This window comes from Cnephaeus nilssonii, assembly GCF_951640355.1.
Source record: "Cnephaeus nilssonii genome assembly, chromosome: 1".
NCBI classification, from domain to species: domain Eukaryota; kingdom Metazoa; phylum Chordata; class Mammalia; order Chiroptera; family Vespertilionidae; genus Cnephaeus; species Cnephaeus nilssonii.
The window spans coordinates 25959964-25986090 of NC_137072.1; the positions used below are offsets into that span (position 1 = coordinate 25959964).

Sequence of the window (26127 nt, forward strand, 5' to 3'; positions counted from 1 at the left end):
GCCATTATAACTTCAAATATTTTCTCTGTCCCCTATCTTCACTTACCTCCGATTTTAAATGTGTTTGTGTGTGTATGAAATGTGTGTGTATATATACATATACACACACACATATATATATATACTAGATGCACATATCCTATATAATAAAAGGGTAATATGCAAATTGACCCTAACAGCAGAACAACCGGGAACTACCAGTCGCTATGGCATGCACTGACCACCAGGGGACAGATGCTCCATGCAGGAGCTGTCCCCTGATGGTCAGTGCATTCCCACAGGGGAAGCTCTGCTTTTCCACAAGCCGGGCTGATGGCTGTGAGCACGCAGCAGCAGTGGTGGGAGCCTCTCCAGCCGCTGCAGCAGCACTAAGGATGTCCGACTTTGGCTTAGGGCTCCAGGGCTGCCAGAGGGATATCTGACTGCAAGCCGGCAGGTGGACATCCCCTGAGGGGTCCCGGCCTGCGCCCTCTCGGGGCACCCCCCCCCCCGCCCCGCCCCGAGTGCATAAATTTCATGCACTGGGCCTCTAAGATATATATGTGTGTGAGTGTGTGTGTGTGTGTGTGTGTGTGTGTGTGTGTGTGTATACACACACATATATGCTAGTATATATTTGTATCATTCTACTGAAAGACCGCTATATTGGTGTATATTCAGGGGTTTGTGTGTTTTATTTTTCATTGTGTAATTTTTCATTTCAGTTATTTTTCATTTTTAGAAGTTTCAATTATTTTTCATATTTTCAATTTGTCTCCTCATGTTTTTGTTTTTCTTTATGTCTTTGAACAAATTGATAATATTTGATAATAACTGTTGTAAAATCTTGACTAATTTCATCATCTCTTTCATTGCTGGGTCTTTTTCTATTGCTAGATTCCACCTCATATCTGAAAAGAGATAGAAAGTTAATGGAGAACTTAGGAGTAATGAGAGGCTTTAGGGATTTTAAGTTATAGAACAATATATACTCATCATTTGAACATTTGCTTTATGAAAGGCATTCAACTTCTCAAGGGAAGTCAAATATGACTAAGATACAGTCTTTGCCTTGAAGAACTTACTATTTAGAGCAGAATTTGGATTTGTGAACCATTTTCTTTGGGATGGTTGAATGTAGCATAGAAAATAGATTTCTACTCCAAAACTTTATTTATTTTCCTAATAAAAATAAGGAGAGAAAAGAGAGGATGGAAAATCATTACTAATTAAAATAGGATTTAGCCATAAGCTACAACAAAAAACTATGAAAAATAGTGTCAATGCAGTGGAGTTGGGACAAAATTGAATGACGATGGCAAAATTGCATGCAAACCTCTACATAGTTTGTGCAAAATTAAAAAGAAAAGAATGGCAAGGGAGAAGACAAAATATACTCAGTGATTGTTTGTTCAAAGTCAGAAGAGACATTTAAAAATATAGATAACTAGGCTGAAAGGGTCATTGCAGCCTCTGCAGGTTTCCTGCCTGCCCTGAATATGAGAACATGGATCAGGGCCAGAGGCATGCTCTTAGTTTAAAGGACACTGCAGGTTCTTCCTGGGGACAGTGTGGTTGTTCTGAATAGCGCTGCCACAGTTTCACCTATCTTTTAGCAAAGTCCTAGATTCACATAACCTTCATTAAAAAATGAATAATAATTAGAAAGGAACCAGTTGGAGGCTATACTAAGATAGTATGTTTTAAATGAGGCAAGGAACATATAAAAAGCAGAATATACAACAGAAAAATTATGTTAAGAAACAATAAAATTTTAAACACATCTCCAGGAGCTTGAAGCATTACAATAAAACATGATACCTTCAAAACAAGAACTCAAACATATATAACAACTCCAAAAGCAATAAGACAATAAATAGTAGGAATTGAAAAATATCAGTGGTCTGGAAAAAACGAAACGAGAAAAATGAAATGATTATAGAAATAAAAGTCATGTCAGAGTAGAGAAAAGAATGGAGCTTGAGAAAAATAAAGCAAAATAAGTGGAAAAGAATACAGATCAGAATGTTGCAGAATAAATAACTACTAAAGATAAAAGCGATCCATAATAAATGTAATTAGTGCCTCTGAAGATGATAAAACAAATGGCACAAAAATATTAACAGAAATAGATGAAAAAATTCCTAAGACAAAAACCTACAGCACCTCATGAACTACAGTACCCATAGTGCTTTGTTGAAAGAAAAAAAAAATTACTCAGTCACTTAATCTAAGCAAGAGATGAATCAAAATAGAAAACCCAGGAATGAAGCTGCCTTGTTAGGAAAGAAATTATGGTTAGAAATCAGGGTGAATATGTAAACTGTTGTAGTATAGAAATAATAATGTAATTGGAGTAGAAAAGGAAAATGAGACTCAAAAACTATGTCTATTCTTTGAAAGGTAGATGAAGCTATAGATTCTTAGGACAAAATTTAATGTTGTTATAAAGACCTCAGCTGAGCTGGGAAAGACAACTCAGCTGTTAGAGGTTCGATAGCTGATAAAACAACATGGCAAAATGAAAGAGTGAAGCCTTAATCACATACTGTGTTGATAAAAGCAAGTCTCTGACAAAGCAAAGAATATGCAAACACCCCCTGTTTTATTTCCCCATGTATGAGCACATTGGTAGAGTTGGTGGATCAGCACAGATTTGGGGGCCAGCCCACTGTTGAGAGAGCCCTTTAGTGTCGTGGAAGGTCGGGGGTGAAAGGGTTAGGCTAGGTGTGGAAAGTGCTGTTAGTCAAAGTGGGGAAAAGTATTTTCAAGGTTTTTCCCTCCTGTAAGGAGGTTTTGGCAGAAATAGATGGCGCCTGAAGAGGACCTCTGCCCAAGGTCTCAGATAAAGACACCTAGGAATACAAATATGTGAAGAGCGTGACTAGCCAAGAGGCCTAAGACTTTGACTGCACTCTCCCTCTGAGACTAAGATGCACTGGCCATGCACCAGTTCTGGAGTATTGGGACAGCTTACCCAGTGAAGCCTTTTCCTGCTGGGCACAGCCTTTGTAATTGCCTATATCTGAGCCTAAAAAAAATCACATATAGGTTTTTAACCAGGAGCAGATTCCTCAGTTATAAAGATAACTAGTAATAAAATTAAAATCTGTAATTTATTTAGTCACTACTATATAAACTATATGTGAGCAGAAACTGTGCTTGTATGTTCATTTTTGTATTCCCACGCCTATCACAATGCATGGTAGATACTCTGAAATATTAGTGAATTAATTGATGAACATTGTTTAATGAACATCATATTGTACCTAACAAGTGGGCAAACACCAGGCAAGTGGCAACAAAGGACAACAGAATTAATATTAGAAAAGGTGGACTTTAAGGCAAAAAGCATTTAAAAGTCTTAGAAAGTTACTTCATAATGATGACTATGGCAATCCTTAAGAAAGGTTTCATTCTCATGTGTATTCATGTACAAAATAACATCAGAGTTCATAGGGCAGGAAATGGTAAGAAATACCCACTCAGTGAATTTTATTGAATATCTACTATATGCCACAAAATAGGGAAACCATTATTTTATGAATATAAACTCAGTAATTCTGAGTAAAATATAAATAAATACATCTGAAGCACATTAAAAGAATAATATAGCATAACCAAAATGGATTTTGTTTTGGAACTACAAAAGTAGTTTAATATAGAAATTCTATTAATATTAATCAACATGTTAATAATTAGAGCAAAGCTATATGTTATAAAACATTTGACAAATCCACTATCTCTCTGATAATTTTTAATCTCTCAGTAAATTAGAACAAATGAATAATACCACAAAATATATAGGACACTTACTGGTTCTATGTGTGCAATGCACATGTCTGTATTTGTGTTTAAACACATACACACACACACACACACACACACACACACACACACATATATATATCTCCAAATCTATAACATGTTAAATAGTAAATCTTCAAAAAAGCATTCTTGCCAAAACCGGTTTGGCTCAGTGGATAGAGCGTCGGCCTGCGGACTGAAAGGTCCCAGGTTCGATTCCGGTCAAGGGCATGTACCTTGGTTGCAGGCACATCCCCAGTAGGGGGTGTGCAGGAGGCAGCTGATTGATGTTTCTCCCTCATCGATGTTTCTAACGCCTATCCCTCTCCCTTCCTCTCTGTAAAAAAATCAATAAAATATATATTTTTTTAAAAAAGCATTCTCATTAAAATAATAAAAAGAGAAGGATTTGTACTATTATTTAATATTGTTCTGGATATTAGCTAATGCACTCACACAAGAGAAATCCTATACAATGAAGAGCTAATATGCAAATGGTTGTCATTTCCTCACGCTGTCACACCGTAATGGCTCAGATATTCAACACTGGAGAGAGAGGAATGGGGACCAGCCAAGCACAAATGAGCGTGCGAGAGAGGAATGGGGACCAGCCAGGCTGCAGCCCAGGAGAGGGACAAGCTGCCCGCCCTGTGGTCCTAGGCGCCAGCGGCTATGCCTGCACCTGCGGCCCGGGAGGGGGACAAGCCGCATGCCCCGCAGTCCTGGGTGCTAGTGCCCGTGGCTATGGCCCGGGAGAAGCCACCCACCCATGGTCCCCTGCGGCTGCGGCCAGCCCAGGCAAAGCTGGCCCGGGTCCTGGGTGCCTGCGGCCGGACAGAGGGAGGGGAACCCAGGTCCCGGATGCCTGCGACCAGCCGGAGGAGGGAATTCTGGGTCCCGGGTGTGGGGCGAGGCAGAGGTGGTTAGGGGTGATCAGGCCAGCTGGGGAGCAGTTAGGGATGATCAGGCAGGCTGGCAGAGGTGGTTAGGGGTGATCAGGCAGGCAGGCAGGCAAGTGGTTAGGAGCCAGCAGTCCCAGATTGCGAGAGGCAGTCGGACATCCCCCGAGGGGTCCCGGATTGGAGAGGGTGCAGGCCGAGGTGAGAGACCCCCCCCTCCCCGTGCATGAATTTCGTGCACCGGGCCTCTAGTCTTACATAATAAAAAGGTAATATGCAAATTGCATCACTCCGCTACGCCCACGATTGGGCCGGCTGGAGGCGCGGGGGGGCGGGACTCAGGGTGGCCGATTGGCTGGCTGTAGGAGCGGGGGGCGGGGACTCGCGAGTCCCTGACCCCTGCTCCTCCCGCCGGCCTAAACGGCCGGCGCTGCGGAAGGAACCATGGGGCCAGCGGAAGACGCTGGTGGCGGAACTCGGGGTGGCGGATTGCGTGGCTGCTGGCACCAGTTTTCCGCCAGCAGCAGTTTTCCTCTAGCCACCTGCCGATCGGAGCGCCTCCCGACCAGAGTTCCTCTCGGGGTGGCCGATCGTATTGGCTGGAGGTGCTCTGATCGGCGGGTGGCCCCAGGAAAACTGCTGCTGGCGGAAAACTGGTGCAGGCAGCCAGGTGAAGGAAAAGTCTATTGCACGAAACTTTGTGCAACAGGCTTCTAGTAGTATATAAATGCTAAGGAGGATTCCAAAGAATAATTGTATATGCTTGGAAAACACAAAATGTATTGTGCTAAAAATAGCACAGGAGCTATTAGTATATTTAATAGTAAGTAAAAATAGTATGAGGAACAATTGTTGCACTTAATGAGGAAGCTGAGTAGAGAAAGACAAGTGCCATATGATTTCACTTACGTGTAGAGTCTAATGAACAAAATAAACGAACAGCGTGAAAACAGACTCATGGATATAGAGAAGAAACTGACATCTGTCAGAGGGGAGGGGTTTCAGGCCTAGGTGAGAAGGATGAAGGGATTAAGCAATGGGAAAAAAAAAAGGAAGGCTCATGACACAGACAACAGTATGATGATTGCCAGAGGGGAGCAGGGGTGTGGGGGAAGGTAGAAGAAGGTAAAGGGGGGATAACTCATGATGGAAGGAGACTTGAGGTGATAAACACACAGTACAATATACAGATGATGCATTGTAGAGTTGAATACCTGAAACTTGTATAATTTTATTAACCAATGTCACCTTAATAAATGCAAGAAATAAATAAATAGGCTGGTTACAAAGATATGATAGCCAGCAACTTACTATATGTAAGCAAAGTATGTTAGAAAATATAATAGAATAAAGTTTCTATTTTAGTAACAACATAAGAGTTATAAACACCAAGAAATAAACTTTAGAAGAAGACTGCATGACCCACATGGGAATAAAAGAGATTTGAAAAACGGAAACACATTGTGGTATTGAATAGGATGACAATATCATACAAATTTTAGATTAACTATACATTCACTAAAATTGTCAAAAATTGTTTTCTAATTACAAAGTTCTCCCTAATGTTTAAATTAAGTATAAGAATAGCCAGGAAATTCTGAGAAAAGGAGGAATAAAGAAAGTAGGGGGACAAATAAAACTGCTCAGCAGCATGTGATAAACATTGTTACCACACTGAGTTCATCTACTAATGTTCTATGAAAGCAAAGATGTTTTTATTTACGTGTATGGCCAGGTTATGAAAAAAAAAATAGATTTCCATTAGCTCTAAAATGTCAAATTAGAGCCCTGGCTGGGTGGCTCCGTTGATTGGAGTGTTGTCCCACACACCAAAGGGTTGCAGATAGGATTCCTGGTCAGGGCACATACCTACGTTTCGGTTTCAATCCCTGGTGAGCATACTGGAGGCAAGCGATTGATGTTTCTCCTTCACCTCAGTGTTTCTCTTTCTCTTTCTCTCAAATCAATAAAAACATCCTCAGGTGAGGATTTAAAAATAAAAAGTCAAATTACAGTTGGCCCTTGAACAACATGGGAGGCAGGGGCACCGACCCCTGTGCATCAAAAATCCATGTTCAACCTTTTTTTTTTCCCTCCTATACTCCTCCATTCAATCTTGGCTGCCACAATCAGACAGACAGAAAGTGCAATGACTCCTTTTTCTTGCATCTGCACTGGAACCTTAGCAGCAGAGAGTAATTGATCCAGGTCTGTCAAATAGATGCATCACATACAACTTTTGACTCTCCGAAAAATTCAAGTGTCCCTCAGTAACTGTGGGGGATTAGTTCCAGGCCCTCATTGTTTACCAAAATTAGCAGATGCTTAAGTGCCCTATATAAAATGATGTAGATCAGCAATTTTCAACTGGTGTGCTAGGCACACGGGTGTGCTGCAAGAACTTCTAAATATGCAATACCTGACTATTTAGTCAGGAGCACTGACCTCTTTTTCCTTAGATTGTCAATTTTAAAAAATGGCAACAGCCAAAACAATAGCTGTCTGGTATGAATGAGTTGAAATTATATCTTTTTTTTTTTTGTTGTCAGATCAGCAAAAACTATATATTTTGGTGGGCTGCAGCATTTTAGTAATTCGTTTACATGTACCATGAGAGATGAAAAAGGTTGGAAATCGCTGTCATGATCAATGCATATGGTCAGCCCTCCACATCTGTGGACTCCCAACTATAATTTGGAAATAGTACAGGTATTTCTTTTTAAAAATTCATGAATAAGTCGACCCATGCAGTTCATACCCATGTTGTTCAAGGGTTAACTGTATTAAAAATAATTTGTGTATTTCCATTACTTGAATCCCAACACATTTATTGACCTAGAATACCAGGTTAAATAAAGTTGTGAAAAGTGTGAGTGATTATTTTTTGTATAACTGCTTTATCATTTGGATTGCACTATAAAAAAAATCACTGGTGGCTGGTGTGGGTCAGTGGTTAGAGTGTCAGCCGTGAGCACCGAAAGGTCACAGGTTCAATTCCCTATCAAGTGCATATACCTGGGTTGCAGGTTCGATCCCTGGCCCCAATCAAGGCGCATGCTAGAGGCAACCAATCACTGTGTCTCTCTCACATCGATGTTTCTCTCTCTCTCTCTCCCCAACCCTCCTTTTACTCTCTCTAAAAAGTCAATGCAAAAAATATCCTCCGTTGTGGATTAATTAAAAAAAAAATCACCACATATTTTCAAGATTCCTTTAAAATTGTAATTTTTCATGCTAGCTGTATTGGAGATATTAACTCTATTTACTTCCTCTAGATTCTAGACATGGGATATTCCTGGTGTAAAAGATTATTGTTTTATTTTTACTTCAGTTTTAAGAATTTCATTTTAATCCACATTTCAGTTGTGAAATCTGTAAGTTGCTTGTCACATGGCCCTGTGCTGGCGCCATTATCTTGAGTGTGACGTGCCGTCTACTTGTATTGCCTTGCCTCATGTTTTCTGGCAGACTGGTCATTGTATGATTTTCAGATTTTCTTCAGCATTCGTATTTAATTTCGATTTCATTTTATACATATATCCTGAGCTACTTAAAAGCCTGAGATTTAAATATGATTGTACATGTACATTTAAACTTTTAATACGATAGAGACAACTAATGAGTTCCCCTGGTTAACTCAGTCTTTACAGAACTCACAATAAAGTTTTTCCTGCTTTATTTATATACTTAAACTTCTTACAAATGTGTCATAATTAGGAATGTTGTGTTTCTAGGCTTGTCGCTTTAAATTTCTGGTTAAGAGTGCACACTAAGAGGGCTTCATGAGTGGCAAACCCATGGACTTATGCTTCTCTATATTTATCTTCTGCTATATAAAACAGGAGCAAAATAACACATTTTCCAACTATTTAGTCTAGTAGGGATTATTTCGGTTAATCTTATCTACAACCTTTTGAAGTTCTTTGCTTACATACAGCTATAAAACAATATAATATTGTGCATAATTGAAAAATGGGATCTTTTTCCATTTAGTGGTATAGTAACAGAGATATACATGAAAGGAATGGCTACTGGTCAGTACATCACATTTCCTAAAATAAAAAATATTGTTAGAGAGGTGTTTAAAAATTTCTTAGGCCCTAGTCTGAAAATCAATAGTTATATAATTCTCCCTGTCTGACTCTGGAAAATACAACAATGCTACCTTGAGGTGCTGTGGATCTGGGAAAGGAGTGTGGCAGCTCTTCTTTGGCTGGCTCTGGGGCTTGGGGACAGTAACTCAGTTTTTCATGACTTTGGTCCCATCACAAGATTCCTTTGGAAAATTAGTCTGACTGAAGTTGATTTGAAAAGTATTGTGTTATGTAAACTTTTAAGTATTGTAAATAAAACTATTAACTGGTATAATTTTTGATATATTTAGTTATAATTAGCATTTTTCTCCTTTCCCGTTCTACCCATTTTTTTTTTTTACATTCCTCCCCAATTGTTCTTTCCTTAGGGCATTACATTAGAAGAGTTTGACAGATTATCTTTCAATATGATTTTAATGAGCCCTCCCTGTCAGCCATTCACAAGGTATGTATAATAAATATTTCTCTGTTGAGAAAGAGTACTTTTGAAGAACTTATTAAATCAAATCATACCATAGTTTTGAGCATGGACACTTTGAAGTCTGTCAGCTGTATTTTCATAGTTTTGAATTTTTTATAAATAATTCCTTTTATCTAGTCATCCTATATAAGACTAATATGCAAATTGTCCCCTCGATTGGGAGTTTGACTGGGAGTTCAACCGGGAGTTCCACCAGGAGGCAGGGCCAGCCTGCCAACTGCCCGCGGCCCCTCCCACTGGCCAATTGGGCAAGCTGGCTGGACCCCACCTGTGCACGAATTCGTGCACTGGACCTCTAGTTTATTTACAATTTAGTATTAATTATGAAGGAAATAGCAATTACTGCCACATAAGCAAAGTAATTTGGTCAGTGGTAGATATACAGTGACTATGACAGACTTCTTCTATACCTACCTGAGAAGATATAATCATGCACCACTTAACTATGGGGATACATTCTGAGAAAAGTGTAGTTGCTCCCAGGCCACAAACCTGTACAGCATGTTACCATATAGAACTGAATACTGTAGGCAATTGTAACACAACGCTAAGTATTTATATATCTAAACATAGAAAAGGTACAGTAAAAATATGGTGTAAAAGATGAAAAATGGTACACCTGTGTGGGTAATTGCCATGAATGGAACTTGCAGGACAGAAAGTTGCTCTGGGTGAGTCAGTAAGTAAATGTGAGTGAATGTGAAGACCTAGTACACTACTGTAGGCTTTATACACAATGTACACTTAGGCTACACTGAACTTATGAAACAGCATGAGATTAAATCAAACAAGACAAAATGATGCAATCAAAGACATGGCAAAAATTATATATATAAAACCCTAATATGCAAATTGACCGAACGGCAGAACAACCAAACAACTGAACAACTGATCACTATGACGTGTGCTGACCACCAGAGGGTGTGCGTGGAACATGGCAGGCATCAGCAGCAGGTGGCAGAGCACGGAACATGGTGGGTGTCGGCCGCGTTGGGATAGTGGAGCAGGTGAGTGGGTGCCAGACCAAGGTGGGCTGCCGGTCACATCGGGGCGAGCCTCTGGTGGTTACTGAAAATTCTTTGCTCCTGTGTGCTGCAGTCCCGCCCAGTGCTCGCACCTGCTGCCAGCGCCAGAGCCGCCACTCACACCCAGCGCTGGCCCTGATCGCTCGGCACTGTCAGTGAGTGCAAGTGGTGGCTGCCAGCCTCGATCGCCCCTTAGGGCTTCTCCACCTCCCCCTGCTCCTGAGGGGCGATCGGGGTCGGCATCTACCTCTCGCACCCACTGCTGGCGCCCGGCACTGGTCCCGATTGCTTGGCACCATCAGCGGGTGTGAGTGGCGGTTGCCAGTCCCGATTGCCCCTGAGGGCTTCTCCACCTCCCCCTATTCCTGAGAGGTGATTGAGGCAGCAGCCACCACTCGCACCCACTGATGGCGCTGTCCCTGCTTGCAACTGCTGCTGGTGCCAGCCCCAATCGCTCTACGCCATCAGCAGGTGCGAGTGGGGCCAGTGCCATCAGTGTGTGGGAGCAGTGGTGGTGGGAGTGGGCTGCTTGCAGAAAGGGTACTGGGACCCACAGTGGGAGGGGCTGGGTGAGGTGTGGAGGATGGGCCGAGACCCGCCCCTATCCCCACCGCAACCTCATGGCCCACAGTTCCTTTCAAGGTGCACAAATTTGTGCACTGGGCCCCTGGTATCTACACTAATAAAAAAGTAAGATGCAAATTGACTGTACCTTCATGATGCCCACCAGCCAATCAGGAGTGAGTATGCAAATTAATCCAACAAATATGGCGGGTTAATTTGCATATGCAGGTGCCGAGCCGCACTGCCCCAGCTGCTCCGGGCCTCTGGGCAGCGTAGGAAGGCAGAAAGGTGGCCCTGGGCCAGAGCGAAAAGGCGGCTCTGGCCAGAGCGAAGGCGGTGCCTACAGCCAGGGGAAGGAAGGCCCATTCTTGCATGAATCTTTGTGCATTGGGCCTCTAGTATTTATATAAGTCTGTTGCCAGTGTAACTTATTTTAGTAAGTAGAAAGAGTACACCCTAAAATAATAATAAAAAATATAGTAAATGCATAAATCATTATTTAACCAACATAGTCGATTATTATCATTATCAAGTATTATGCACTATACGTAATTATATGTGCTGTACTTCCATAGTACGGCAGCACAGTAGGTTTGTTTATGTCAGTATCACCACAAATATGTGAGTAATGCATTGCACTGCATATGTTGTTATGATGGCTACAGTGTTTCTAGGTGAAGGTAATTTTTCAGCTCCATTATATAGTTTTATGCTGCTGGCAGCAGTAATTGACTCTGTAGTACTGTCATCAGTTAGAATGCGGAAAGGAAAGGGCAGAATAAGAGGAACCAAGGTTTCTGAGTAGTCTATTCAAGTATACTCTAATTTACCATGGAGCCTCAAGTTCACTGATGGTTTTGGCCCTGCTGTCAGGTATGAATGAGGAAACTGATGCATGATATTAAGTTACTTATGTAAGACTATGAAGCTGGTAAGTAGTAAGGTCCTCTCTTTCTACACCTGAGGCCCAATCCAAGTCTTTCTTTCTGTTTGATAATTTAAATCTTTTTTTAAAACGTTTTTAATTATAATTGACATTCAATATTTTACACTGGAGGCCCGGTGCACGAAATTCGTGCATGGGGGGTGTCCCTCAGCCCAGCTTGTACCCTCTCCAATCTGGAACCCTTCGAGGGATGTCCGACTGCCCGTTTAGGTCCAATCCTGGTAGGACATCCCTCGAAGGGTTCGGACATCCCTCTCACAATCCAGGACTGCTGGCTCCCAAACGCTCGCCTGCCTTCCTGCCTGCCTGATTGTCCCTAACTTCTTCTTCCTGCCAGCCTGATCACCGCCTAACCACTCTCCTGCCAGCCTTATCAACACCTAACTGCTCCCCTGCTGGCCCGATTGCCCCTAACTGCCCTCCCCTGATGGCCTGGTCACTCCTAACTGTCCTCCCCTACAGACCTGGTTGCTCCCAACTGCCCTCCCCTGCTGGCCCAGTCACCCCTAACTGCCTTCCCTTGCCAGCCTAGTTGCCCCTAACTGCCCTCCCCTGCCGGCCTGGTCACCCCCAACGGCCCCCCCGCTCCAGGGCTGTTCCCGCCCAAATGCCCTTCCCTGCAGGACTGGTCCCCCTGAACTGTCCTCCCCTCCAGGCTTGATCCCCCCCATCTGCCCTCCCCTGCAGGCCTGGTCTTCACCAACTGCCCTCCCCTGCAAGCCTGGGTCCCCCCAACCTACCTCCCCTGCAGGCCTGATGCCCCCCAACTGCTCTCCTCTGTCAGCCTGGTCACCCCTAACTGCCCTCCCCTGCAGGCCTGGTCCCTCCCAACTGCCCTCCCCTGCCAGGCCTGGTCCCCCGCAACTGCCCTCCACTGTAGGCCTTGTGCCCCCCAACTGCTCTCCTCTGCCGGCCCGGTCACCCCTAACTGCTCTCCTCTGGAAGCTTGATTGCCCCCAACTGCCCTCCCCTGCAGGCCTGGGTCCCCCGCAACTGCCTTACCCTGCTGGCCCAGTCACCCCTAACTGCCCTCCCCTGCATGCCTGGACCCCCAACTGCCCTCCCCTGCATGCCTGGTCCCCATCAACTGCCCTCCCCTGCAGGCCTGGTCCCCCCCAACTCCCCTCTTCTGCCGGCCCGTTCCCCCATAACTGCCCTCCCCTGCATGACTGGTCCCCCCAACTGCCCTCCCCTGCAGGCCTGGTCCCCCTCAACTGCCCTCCCCTACAGGCCTGGTTTCCCCCAACTGCCTTCCCCTACAGGCCTGGTTCCCCCCAACTGCCCTCCCCTGCAGGCCTTGTCCCCCCCAACTCCCCTCTTCTGCTGGCCCGGTCACCCCTAACTGCCCTCCCCTGCATGCCTGGTCCCCCCAACTGCCCTCCCCTGCAGGCCTGGTTCCCCCCAACTGCCCTCCCCTGCAGGCCTTGTCCCCCCCAACTCCCCTCTTCTGCTGGCCCGGTCACCCCTAACTGCCCTCCCCTGCATGCCTGGTCCCCCCAACTGCCCTCCCCTGCATGCCTGGTCCCCGTCAACTGCCCTCCCCTGCAGGCCTGGTCCCCCCCAACTCCCCTCTTCTGCTGGCCTGTTCCCCCATAACTGCCCTCCCCTGCATGCCTGGTCCCCCCAACTGCCCTCCCCTGCTGGCCTGTTCACTCCCAACTGCCCTCCCTTTCAGGCCTGATCCTCCTCAACTGCCCTCCCCTGCAGGCCTGGTCCCTCCCACCTGCCCTCCCCTGCTGGCCTGATCGCCCACAACTGCCCTCCCCTGCTGGCCATCTTGTGGTGGCCATCTTGTGTCCACATGGGGGTGCTTATCTTTGACCACATGGGGTGGCCATCTTGTGTTGGAGTGATGGTTAATTTGCATATTATCTCTTTATTATATAAGCCTAGAGGCCCTGTGCACGAAATTTGTGCACCGGGCGGGAGGGTTCCCTCAGCCTGGCCTGCGCCCTCTTGCAGTCTGGGACCTCTTGGGGGATGTCTGCCTGCCCATTTTCTTTTGACTACTTTTAAGATGTTCTCTGCCTTTGTTATTATTATTATTATTATTATTATTTTTTTTTTTTTTTTGTAGTTTCCCTCTAATGCACCCAGATATTAATTTTCTTTCTACTCCCTGGGGATCAGGCCTTAGCCGGCAGTCAGACCTCCCTCTCGCAGTCCAGGACCCCTCGCTCCTTACCGCCCGCCTGCTTGCAGCTCCTTACCACATGGCTCGCTGCTCCTTAGTGCTGCCACGGAGGTGGTAGAGGCTCCCACCACCACCATTGTGCTTGCCAGCCATGAGCTTGACTTCTGGCTGAGTGGCCCTCCTCCTGTGGGAGTGCACTGACCACCAGGGGGCAGCTCCTGTGTTAAACGTCTGCCCCCTGGTGGTCTGTGTGTATCATAGTGACCGGTTGTTCTGGTCATTCCGCCATAATGGTCACTTAGGCTTTTATTATGTAGATTAGTTTCAGGTGTATAGCATAATGGTCAGATAATTATATTGAATCTTATTTGTAAGAAATAACTGCTAGTCCAACTACTGCCTGTTTACGTGATGTTTTGATCTTATTAGTGTAACCAAGTTACAACTCCTGCTTATAGAATCAAGCCTTTAGCTTAACTTTCTCCTTTTTACATTGGACGAGATTGTTTTAGTATTAACAACTATTCTGATCTGCTTAGATGGTGATAAGTCATCAATGCCATCAGCTCTTTATTGCCTCTCTACCCAACCAGCTCATTCATTGGAACTTTTGTTGTCTCATCTGGACAGAGCAAATGGTGCCATCAGCAATTGTGTGTGTGTATCTTTCCCAATCCAAGCTATATTAGGAGAGTAATTGATTTTATTCTTCATTGACTTTTTTTTCTTCTTTGTCTCATGTAAGTTGTTTGGCATTTTGTTTTGTAAAAATAAATTTTAAGTTTGTTTATTAGGCAAGGCTTTTTAAAAAAAAAAAAAGAATAACTGCATTTTGTCCTCTGTGCAACACAGATGATCATATTTATTGTGAAGACCAATTAATTTTAATGCACTTGGTTGTGACTTTTTAAAAGAGATTTGATATCTTTATATAACATTTTTGATAAACTTACTTGTGCTTTCTCAATCCCTTTAGAATTGGTCTGCAAGGTGATGTGACTGATCCAAGGACGAATAGCTTCTTATATATTCTAGATATTCTTCCAAGGTAAAAACCTTAGATTCCTGTACAAGCTTACCTTGAATTTAAAACTGTGGATCTGGCAGAATGTGATGTTGGACATTTTATAGAGATTAGCAGTTTATACATGCTGCCTGCAGATACTGTGCATGCCATTTATCTTCTTCTGTCATGAATAATAAGATAACTGCAAATGTTTGCTGATTCCACAGTTGCCATTACAGTGAGTGACAGGGAATTACAGCCTAATAGCTAAATTCTGTTGCCTCTGCTCATAGTATTAATGCAGATGAAGTGTATGTTAGCGAATGCTGTTGTCCATGGCCGGGAAGCCTGTGCTAGCCCTGTGTAAATGGCAGCCTTTGAGTTGCATCAGAGGCTCTGTGTGAACCCATGTTTTGAGATAAACTCAATAGAAATTAACATTTTAAATATTAACTTTATCAGGTATGCCATGATTATGGGGAAAATGAATAAAATATGAGTTGTCTTCATCCCTTATAAAATTATTTTATAAAAAAATGAGAGTTCAGAAAATTGCTTACCTCATATTTCCCACAAATAAGGAATTTCTTTATTTTGTTCTTCTTAACAATGAGATTTTTGGAATTCTATTGGTTTTGTTTTTGCATTTTTTTTTTAGGTTACAAACATTACCGAAGTATATTCTTTTAGAAAATGTTAAAGGTTTTGAAGTATCTTCTGCAAGGTAAAACATATATTTGTCTTGTGTTCATCTTAGCTGTTGTGAAATAAAGATCTTAAAAATAAACATGTACATTCTGACATTTTATATGTTATATATTTTATTCATTAATATTGATTTTGAAAAGCATCACAAAGTTAAGTTAAACTGATTCTCTCCCATTCTGATGTTTGAAATTTTCCAGAATGAGCAATTATTTTAATAAGATTGGTATTTCTCAATTTTAGCTGCTTATATTGGTGCTTAGTTCTTTAGAAGTAGAAATGTTTTCACTAAGAATTGGCCCTTAAGATCCATCTATGTTGTCATAAATGGCAGTATTTTATCTTTTCTTATGGTTGAGTAGTGTTACATTGTGTATGTATACCATATCTTCTTTATTCAGTCATCTGTTGAAGAATCTTTAGAATATCATGTTAAGTAAAGTAAGTCAGACATAAAAAGTTAAGAACCATATGATTTCACTCATATGTGGAATATAAAACTGAAAGTAACAATGAACAAATAAGAAAATCAAGCAAATAAGAACTCATAGACACAGACAACAGTATGATTGGTGGTTACCAGAGGGAAGGGAGGTGTGGGGGAGTAATAAAGGGTAAAGAGGGTCAAATATATGGTGACAGAAGGAGACTTGACTTTAGGTCAGTGATGGGCAACCTTTTGAGCTTGGTGTGTCAAACTTCGCCAAAAAACTGAGCATAACTCGGGTAGTGTGTCACTTTGAGGAAAAAACATTATTTCGCAAATGTTTCATCCTCAGGAGCAGCAAATGTTTCATCCTCGGCATGCAGCCGCCTCAGCGGCCGCGTGTCATCAAAAATGGCTACGCGTGTCAGTGCTGACACGCGTGTCATAGGTTCGCCATCACTGCTTTAGGTGATGGGCACACAATGCAACATACGGATCATGTATCATAGAATTGTATACTTGAAACCTATATTATTTTATTAACTCATGTCACCACAACAAATTTAATGTAAAAAGAAAAAAAAGAATTGGTCCTGTGGACAGGCTTTTCCTGTCATACAGTGAGACAGAGGAAGCAAGCCATGTACTGGGGCCCTTTCCGATGGTAGCCCAGCTGGAGAGAAAGCATGCACACTTTTTATTTAGCTGCTCTCTTTAGCAGTATCCTCCCATCTGACTTACTACAGATAGTTCCATTTCCCATGGCAGATTTAGCATCAGTAGATTAGCAATTCTGTCTCTCATTAGTTTGGATAAATTATCTGATAGCTGTATTTATTTAAAATAGAAATTATCGTTGTCTTTTTGAGAAATGTAATTTCTCAAGTACTGCACTTAAAGAAGACCTAGGATCGTTCTCCTTCTAAACAACTTGAGTGGAGGAACAGTTTTCAGTTAAAATGAAATTTTATGTATAATATTTTATATAAGATCCCAACTTTAAGGTGAAAGCATTTCATTTTCATTTCCCTTTATTTTTGTCTTTTCAGAGACCTGTTAATAAAAACAATAGAAAATTGCGGCTTTCAGTACCAAGAATTTCTATTATCGCCAACCTCTGTAGGTACCACAATTATAAACTCATATAAATTTTCTCAAAGGGAATTTGAATCAGTAAGAAGAATAGATCTATTTGAATAATATTATAGGTAAATCTTAAAATTACTTCAGATATGGGTTTTACTTTCTAAAGAATATAGTTCAGGATTATATATTCATTTATACTTATTTTATGAAAAATATATAACTTGAGGCTCATAGAGAATATATTTTTCTTTCTACACAGAAAAAAATAAGTGTATTTTGAAATTATGTGCCATATGGTGTATTTCCACAATGGGTGTGCTGTAGTTTAGTAATGCTTCAGAATAATCCAAAATAGAAAAAAAAAAGAAACATATCATAATATTTTAATTCCTTTTATTGGGACATTTCATTAATATGCAAACAGTGCTTCTATTTCATGGGTAAGAAATTTATTATAAGAATTTGATACACCTTTGATATTATAATTATCATTGTCTATTTTTCTTTTGTCTTTCTGTTTGTTAGCCTATTATCATCTTTTTCGTTTTACAGTTCTTTGCCCTGAAATTAAAAGAAAACCCATTTCAAAAATTAGATGTCCATGTTTTTGTTTTCATTTTTTGTTGTCCTTATTGAACTTAATTGTATTTTAAGATTACAAAGCAAGTACATTAAAAAATTCTTATCATTCACAATGACTTCTCTTCGGACCAGGGTTTATAGTCAACTACTTTATAGTCAACCCAAATAGCAAGGGGGAAAAAATAGATGCTGTAGATAATAAGGGGATTGTAACCTCTATCCATCTTACTCCTTTCAGTCTGCTCATATATTCAATAAATCTTTATTGAATGAACACTTACTTTGCATGTGGAACTGTTCTTCATGGACTGTATAAAGTAATATTACACTTTAAACCTAAAAAGAAATTAACACCAATAAAAAAATTAGATGTTCCACTGTGAAAATTGAAAATGTATCTGATCTCTAATTTTAATATTTATTGCCTTTTAACTTTAAAATTTAGTGAATTCTTTTTTTTTAATAAAATGAGGTAACAAATACCCAAGAATAACTATATTTTATAGTTACTATATTATCAATAGTGAATGTAAAAATGTCTATATAACTTCTTACCTGGAAAATATAAAATTAAAGTGACTCATAGACATATGATTTTTCAGATTCAATCTTTATTTAATTCAAAATAAAGGTACAAAGCAGCAGTTTAAAGGGTTTAAGGATTTGTGCAAAGTAGTCTTCCACAACTCTGTAACAGAATTTTTATGGCAGAGACTAAATGTATACCTGTATGAGTTTCTTTACTAGGTGCTAACAGTTGATAGAGATCTCTTTCATTTCCAGCTTGGCATTCCAAATTCAAGGCTACGGTATTTCCTTATTGCAAAGCTTCAGTCAGAGCCATTACCTTTTCAAGCCCCTGGTCAGGTATTATTATGGTTGTTGTTATCATCATCATTAATATATATATATATATTGTAAATATATTCAGTCTGCTCATTTATTTCAGGAACTACTTTGTAGAGGCTTCTATGTATCTTATTGCATCTATAATAAACCATGCATAGGTCTATCCCCTAGGCCTTTTCTTCTCCTGTTGCCACATTTATTGCCTTAAACAAAACAAAAATTTTCTTTCATCATTAGAAAAAAAAATGACTTAAAAGTTAAAAAATACCATTAGTGCAGTTACCCTCTTTTTCCTTCAACAAAATCCATTGGTTCCGTTTTCGTTGAAGTCAATGCTATTTAGCTTTAATTGATTAAAATGTAGTAATGAGTAATACAAACTAGAATAAAATGCTTAGTTGCTAGAGATAGGATATCTAATTATGCAAGAAGTTATACATCCTTCTCTCAGCAATTGGTCTGATTAATAGAGTTTCAGTGGTTCAGTGAAGCTCTCCGTAACTATCACAGATGAGAATTTAAAAGTCATGTCCTACTAACAGGGGTCAATAGTGTCATTTTAATCCCCTGCAATACAGTACCAATATATCTCCCTTCCATAGTGGGCAATTCCAAAAAGAATGTACAAAGCATTTTAACAAAGACTTCATTAAAAATTCCTGGAACTTTTTTTGTTTTACAAAATAGGACATTATATATGGTTACATGTTTTGCAGGAACAAGTTTTTCCTATGGGACTCAGGAGTAGAAATAACCTTTCAGGGTGAAAAGTGCTTTTCCTTTTTTAATTACTAGTTTTCCTTTAGATCATGGGTATGTTCCAGTTTTTCTTCTTTGATGAAGGAGATGGCAAACTTGAATCCAAAGTACATTTTCTAGAAATGTTAATGCTGCTTCTAAACTTTTTTCACAGATATGATGCTCTACATTTATTCAACATACTTCCTGTTACTTTGTTGAATATTTTTATTAACAAATACACAAAGCAGCAACTCCATGAAATAAATAATCTGCAGTCAGATGATACTATACCTATATGAAGAATAACTTGTGATAACTCGTATAAATACAAATAAACCACAGTTTTTATCTTTCAAATGACAACTTTATAAAAGCTAAAATAATTTTATATAATGTTGACTGGACATTATTAATTTATTTTATTTTTAATAAAGCTTTGGACAATATGTATATTTTTGTTTAATGCCAGGTACTGATGGAGTTTCCCAAAATGGAATCTGAACATCCTCAACAGCATGCAATAGATGCAGTAAATAAAACTGAAGGAAAGAAAATTGAACCAAATGTTTGCTTTCATAGCAGCAGACAGTGTTCAGGAAAAGAAGCCATTCTTTTTAAGCTTGAAACTGCAGAGGAAATTGACCGGAAGCATCAACAGGACAGTGATCTCTCTGTACAAATGCTAAAAGATTTTCTTGAAGATGATATTGACACGAATCAGTACTTTTTACCACCAAAGTCATTGCTGCGATATGCTCTTTTGTTAGACATTGTTCAGCCCACTTGCAGAAGGTCCATGTGCTTTACAAAAGGGTAGGTTTTTAAGAGAAACTATTCATGGTATATCCAAAATAACCAGGTTTTTATACCTGTTTTCTCTTCTAGTTCTTCTCAAAACAAGGAGCATTTTATAAAATGTTTCTGCTAGAATTTTTTCCCCCACCCTTAATTGCCTGCTTTCATGTTCCAATAGAATACCTGAGTGAAAATTCCTTCTGGCAGAACAGTATGTACACAACCCATAAAAGTGCTCATAAAAGACAATGCCATTTGTTTGGTGACTTCCATGAGAGCTTAAAACATGGTTTATATACGGGGTAAATTACTAATTTTTTAGCACCTTTCATTTTATGCCACATCAGACCTCAAAAGTTTATGTTTTCTCTCATGATCAATATATAAGAAGAAATTAAATTTTAATATCAAAATACAAAATTGAATCATCTGGCTCATGTTAGAGTACATTTTAAATTTTATTCCGTTTTGTAAATAATAATAAATTCTCCTAGTTCAAATTACAAAAGGCACTAAGATTTTAATACTCCCTTCTACTCTGTGTCTTGGCCATTCAGTTTTCCTCACTACATGTAACCAGTGATTTCAATTTACTGTCTAATCTTCCAGAGGTATTATGTGTAAAGGTGCATTTAAATACACATGTATATTTTGCCCCCTCCATTAAGAAGTGGTAACATATTATATCTATTTTTATGTATGTGCCCTTATTTTGCACAATATAAGTTGGATATTATTGCATATAAGTACATAAAGGACTTTTCTATTATCATGGTATGGGTATATCATAATTTCTTTTACTGGTTACCTTTGGGTTATTTCTTGAATGTTAATATATTTTTCACCAATATTTTAAAACCTAAAAAGAAGGTAAAATTTAGGTCTTTCCAGAAAATGTGAAAGATCCCTGACTCAGCTTTGTTAATGCTATTCAACTTCATTTGACACGTAGTCTTCTCTTTTTACTCACTAGCTAGCTATCTTGCACAAGACACTATGTTCATGATATAATCATACCAGATTCATTCTGATTTTATCATACTTTGCCCCTGTACTTACAGGAGAACAGGTTTATTGCTTTTCATTACCTTAAAAGACTTCACTCAGCTGTTGTCTGTTTCCAAGTCCAATAGGTTCTTTTTAGGATTCTATAAAACAAGACATCAATTTTATAATAAAAAACAGCCTTGATTTTTTTTTTGTAGCTATAAAAATGATATAAAAGAAGCCTTACTGTAAAAGTCTATTTTAGTGTGGATAATACAAATATACATATATAATATGTGAGAAAACAATTTGAGAACAATTTTTCCCTGCTGTGACTTTCTTTCTTTAATTTATACTTTAAATTGATCTATTAGGAAAAAGAATAATGATAATATGTTGAACAACCAGCTTGGCAATGATCTTAGGGGAAGAAATATTACTAATACCTTGTGTAGTCTCATTGTTGTATGAAAAGAGTAAAAACGTACTGTGTTACAGTAAGAGGCAGATGCATATTGAGTGGGCCCATATTCGTCATGATACTGGAGAGTAGGACCTTGTGTTCATGAGAAGAAATGATAGTCTGGCATTATAAAAAAAGAGCAGCAATTTATTTTTACCTTCCTAACATTTGGTTTAAAGTAGAAGGGATATAAATTTGAATAGTATTTAGATATAAAATTGGAACAAGTTCATACTTATAAGTGGTGAACATTTTAAAAATGACAATACAAAGAAATGGCAATTGATAATACATAATTCAAAATAGTATTTACACAACTCAAAAAACTGCCATATTTAGTGTCTGAGAAGCTTAAATAAAATGACCTTTTACCCTCATCCAGTTATTTTTTAAATCATTAAGCCTATGTATATGATGATATCAGAATATTACAGAAGGATAGAATTATGTAGATTGGTTAATTTATTCAGGAAATATTTAAGAAATTTTGCATTAACAAATACATTAGATAATATTTGTGTTAATTTTTCAGTTATGGGAGGTACGTAGAAGGGACAGGATCTGTGTTACAGACTGCAGAGGATGTGCAGGTACTATGCATGCTTTAGAACTTAATTATTTGAAAATTATTTTAAATAAAATTATTTTTAATACTTAAAATTTGAGAATGTCAAAATAATTTTACATGTTCTATTGGAAATGGATATATATTATTCATATTTATATTCAGATATAGTAATTCTTTACTATAGAAAATTTTCTTGCTGCATAAGTTTATGTAAAAAGAATATTTTGTTTTTATTTTCTTTTTCTTCTTACCTCTGTATTTTTTGTTCCACAAAGAATAAATTGACATTCAGTGTGCAACAGTTAATTTCTCTAAAATTATGTACAAATATCTTAAAATTGGGGACTTCTTTTGGAGCACATACTATGACTTTTAGGGAAAGAAGTCTATGTTTTAGCAAAGCATTTTATTAATATTTCAATTATAAACTCTTTATGGTATCACGGTTGAATATAAGCTTGATATTTTGCAAATTTTATTCTTTTGAATAAGTTTGAAATGAAATCACATTATCTTCTTTTATAATGATTTAAACTCACTATTAATAAGATCTACCCATGTTAAAATCCTATCAGAGGCAACTGAATGTCTGTATTTGAGAAATCATATTTATTAAATATATTTTATTTTAAGAAAATGTTATGAAATTGATAATAAACAGTAAACATTTTAATGATGTATCTGTTAAACATTATAAAATTGACCTCATTGATTGATCAAGTTTTTTTATATTTCCCTCTATTTTTTGTTATATTGTCTTTTATTATTTATATTCTTATTTAATTTTGAGGAATCAAAAATGACAGATACATTGCAAGTATCCTGATCTGTTGAACATTGAGCTTTTGTTCATTTTCGAAGTTTATATTGCCATTGATGAGCCAATTATGTAGTTTATTGAAGAGACATTTTGCCCTGTGCTGTCATGTGTTACAGCAGACATTCCATCATTTTTAAACTATCTCACAAAAGGTGATCTTTTCTTTTTTGTAAGCAGAAAGAACTTATTATTTATTTTATTTTATTTTATTGTTTAAGGTATTACAAATAGTAGTACATATGTCTCCTCTTTTTTCTTCCCCATTGACCTCCACCCCCCACCCCCCACCCCCGGCCTCCCCTACCCCGCCACCACTCCTCCCCCTCCCCCCCCCCCCCCCCCCGCACTTGCCTTCACCCCACCCCCACCCCCTTGCCCTGTGTCTTGCGTCTATTGGTTGTGCTTATATGCATGCATGCAAGTCCTTTGGTTGATCTCTTCCCGCCCCTCCTACAACCCTCCCCTGCCTTCCCGCTGTAGTTTGACAGTCTGTCTTAACAAATCTAATTGCAATCTACTTTATCAGTTATCTTGGGGCTTTTCTTACAGATTGAGAATATCTACAAATCTCTTACCAATTTATCACAAGAAGAAAAGATAACAAAATTGTTAATGCTTAAACTTCGATATTTCACTCCTAAAGAAATTGCAAATCTCCTTGGATTTCCTCCAGACTTTGGTATGTGGGATACACGCAAATCTCAGCTTTTGTTTATTAAAGATCCCCAAATTCATTAGGGACTCATATGTGTATTTTATGAAGAAATCTTTGCTTAGACAGATGGATGTAAGAAACCTTATTTCTTTCCTGATTGTGCAATTAATTGACATTTTTCTTTCCTCGCCTTTCATGTTCATTTACAGCCTGCCTCAGACCAGTCCCTTTAAACTTGTGTCCTTCCCCCTTCACTCCAGTTATGGTCCTGAGTCATTTTCAGGGACAGGGAGCCAAATCAGCAATTTCCCGCCTCCTTCATGGATGGGTGTTAATAGTGTCTTTCTCCAGCTTATTTTCTTGCTCCCAGAGGTCCTGTTTTAATAATAACCCAACATTAGATTGTGTGAAAAAATGCCTAGAATTGTCTTTTTTATGAAAAATTAAAAGGAGGTTGACGAATTTATTTATTATTTTTGCATTCGAAGATGCATTCTTATCACTCATGCGTTTATGTCCTTTCCTACGAAGTTTGAGTGGAGAAAAGAGAAGGTGGAGAAGCAGTCCAGGAGGAGCTGTCCTAATGGAAAGAAAGGGTGACTCAGGACACAGGTGCCAGAACCTATGAAAATTAGGGGATCTGATGCCGGGAATCTCGGGAACAAAACTAAGATAGAGACAGCTGTAGAGGAAGACAACGTCCTAACTCTTTTCGCAGTCTGGGAATTCCAGGGGCTGTTGCTCTTAAGAGATGGGGACACATTGCCTTTGCGTCTTAGAGCAGCCCTGTCTCTTCCTGGTCCCTCTTCCTGTGCTCTGCCCTGTGTGGATGGCATGTCCTAGGCTGTGGCACCTGTGCTCTGCCCTGTGTGGATGGCATGTCCTAGGCTGTGGCACCTGTGCTCTGCCCTGTGTGGATGGCATGTCCTAGGCTGTTTGACACCTGTGCTCTCCCCTGTGTGGATGGCATGTCCTAGGCTGTGGCACCTGTGCTCTGCCCTGTGTGGATGGCATGTCCTAGGCTGTGGCACCTGTGCTCTGCCCTGTGTGGATGGCATGTCCTAGGCTGTTTGACACCTGTGCTCTCCCCTGTGTGGATGGCATGTCCTAGGCTGTGGCACCTGTGCTCTGCCCTGTGTGGATGGCATGTCCTAGGCTGTGGCACCTGTGCTCTGCCCTGTGTGGATGGCATGTCTTAGGCTGTGGCACCTGTGCTCTGCCCTGTATGGATGGCATGTCTTAGGCTGTGGCCCCTGTGCTCTGCCCTGTGTGGATGGCATGTCCTAGGCTGGGGTGGCTGTGCTCTGCCCTGTGTGGATGGCATGTCCTAGGCTGTGGCCCCTGTGCTCTGCCCTGTATGGATGGCATGTCCTAGGCTGGGGTGGCTGTGCTCTGCCCTGTGTGGATGGCATGTCCTAGGCTGTGGCCCCTGTGCTCTGCCCTGTATGGATGGCATGTCCTAGGCTGGGGTGGCTGTGCTCTGCCCTGTGTGGATGGCATGTCCTAGGCTGTGGCCCCTGTGCTCTGCCCTGTATGGATGGCATGTCTTAGGCTGTGGCCCCTGTGCTCTGCCCTGTGTGGATGGCATGTCCTAGGCTGGGGTGGCTGTGCTCTGCCCTGTGTGGATGGCATGTCCTAGGCTGTGGCACCTGTGCTCTGCCCTGTATGGATGGCATGTCCTAGGCTGTGATACCTGTGCTCTCCCCTGTGTGGATGGCATGTCCTAGGCTGTGGCACCTGTGCTCTGCCCTGTGTGGATGCATGTCTTAGGCTGTGGCCCCTGTGCTCTGCCCTGTATGGATGGCATGTCCTAGGCTGTGGCACCTGTGCTCTGCCCTGTGTGGATGGCATGTCCTAGGCTGTGGCCCCTGTGCTCTGCCCTGTATGGATGGCATGTTTTAGGCTGTGGCACCTGTGCTCTGCCCTGTGTGGATGGCATGTCTTAGGCTGTGGCCCCTGTGCTCTGCCCTGTGTGGATGGCATGTCCTAGGCTGGGGTGGCTGTGCTCCCAGTACCTGGCTCACGAGAAGGGGAAAGACAGACCTCCTTAATGTGCTTCCAGGGCTATACCAGGAGGGAATGTGTTTTCGATAACTCTGAAGTTTGAATGCAGAAAAGCCAAATTGCTAAATCCAACATTATTATAATAGTAATACAGTACTATTCTTGAAGCACCTAATGGGCTAAATAGATCAGGTTTTAAATTCTGTATAATGGATTTACAGATGAAGTTTTAGAGCACATCCTTTTGTGCAGAGTGACAAACTGCTAATACAATTTGACTACCCTCTTGGTAATTGATTTTCTGAGCATAGTCACAGCAACCAGGTTTATTTTGTAGTCTGCTTTTTTCTTGGTGATCTCATTCAGTCACAAATATCCTGGGGAGTGTTATTTAAGAAAAACATAGACTTTCCTTGTCTTAGTTTATGTCACAAAATGAATGAGAACATCATAAAATAAACAAAGAGCTCAGAGTTAAACTCAAGAATTTAATTCCCAGTCTGCTCTCCT

At 40.4% G+C, this 26127-nt stretch overlaps 1 protein-coding gene across 7 annotated transcripts in view; it reads left to right on the plus strand.

The window, feature by feature from the left end:
* The window catches only part of TRDMT1 (tRNA aspartic acid methyltransferase 1), a 73335-nt gene that overhangs the window by 28928 nt on the left and 18280 nt on the right, over positions 1 to 26127 (plus strand). For 6 of the 7 annotated variants that reach the window (XM_079773794.1, XM_079773793.1, XM_079773797.1 and 3 more), the window contains 8 exons: positions 9148 to 9224; positions 14906 to 14977; positions 15594 to 15659; positions 17117 to 17186; positions 18519 to 18602; positions 19795 to 20138; positions 22103 to 22160; positions 23508 to 23637. In XM_079773794.1, the coding sequence (XP_079629920.1) occupies positions 9148 to 9224; positions 14906 to 14977; positions 15594 to 15659; positions 17117 to 17186; positions 18519 to 18602; positions 19795 to 20138; positions 22103 to 22160; positions 23508 to 23637 (901 nt within the window). The remainder of the gene's footprint in view (positions 1 to 9147; positions 9225 to 14905; positions 14978 to 15593; positions 15660 to 17116; positions 17187 to 18518; positions 18603 to 19794; positions 20139 to 22102; positions 22161 to 23507; positions 23638 to 26127) is intronic. The other variant, XM_079773795.1, reaches the window with a different exon arrangement.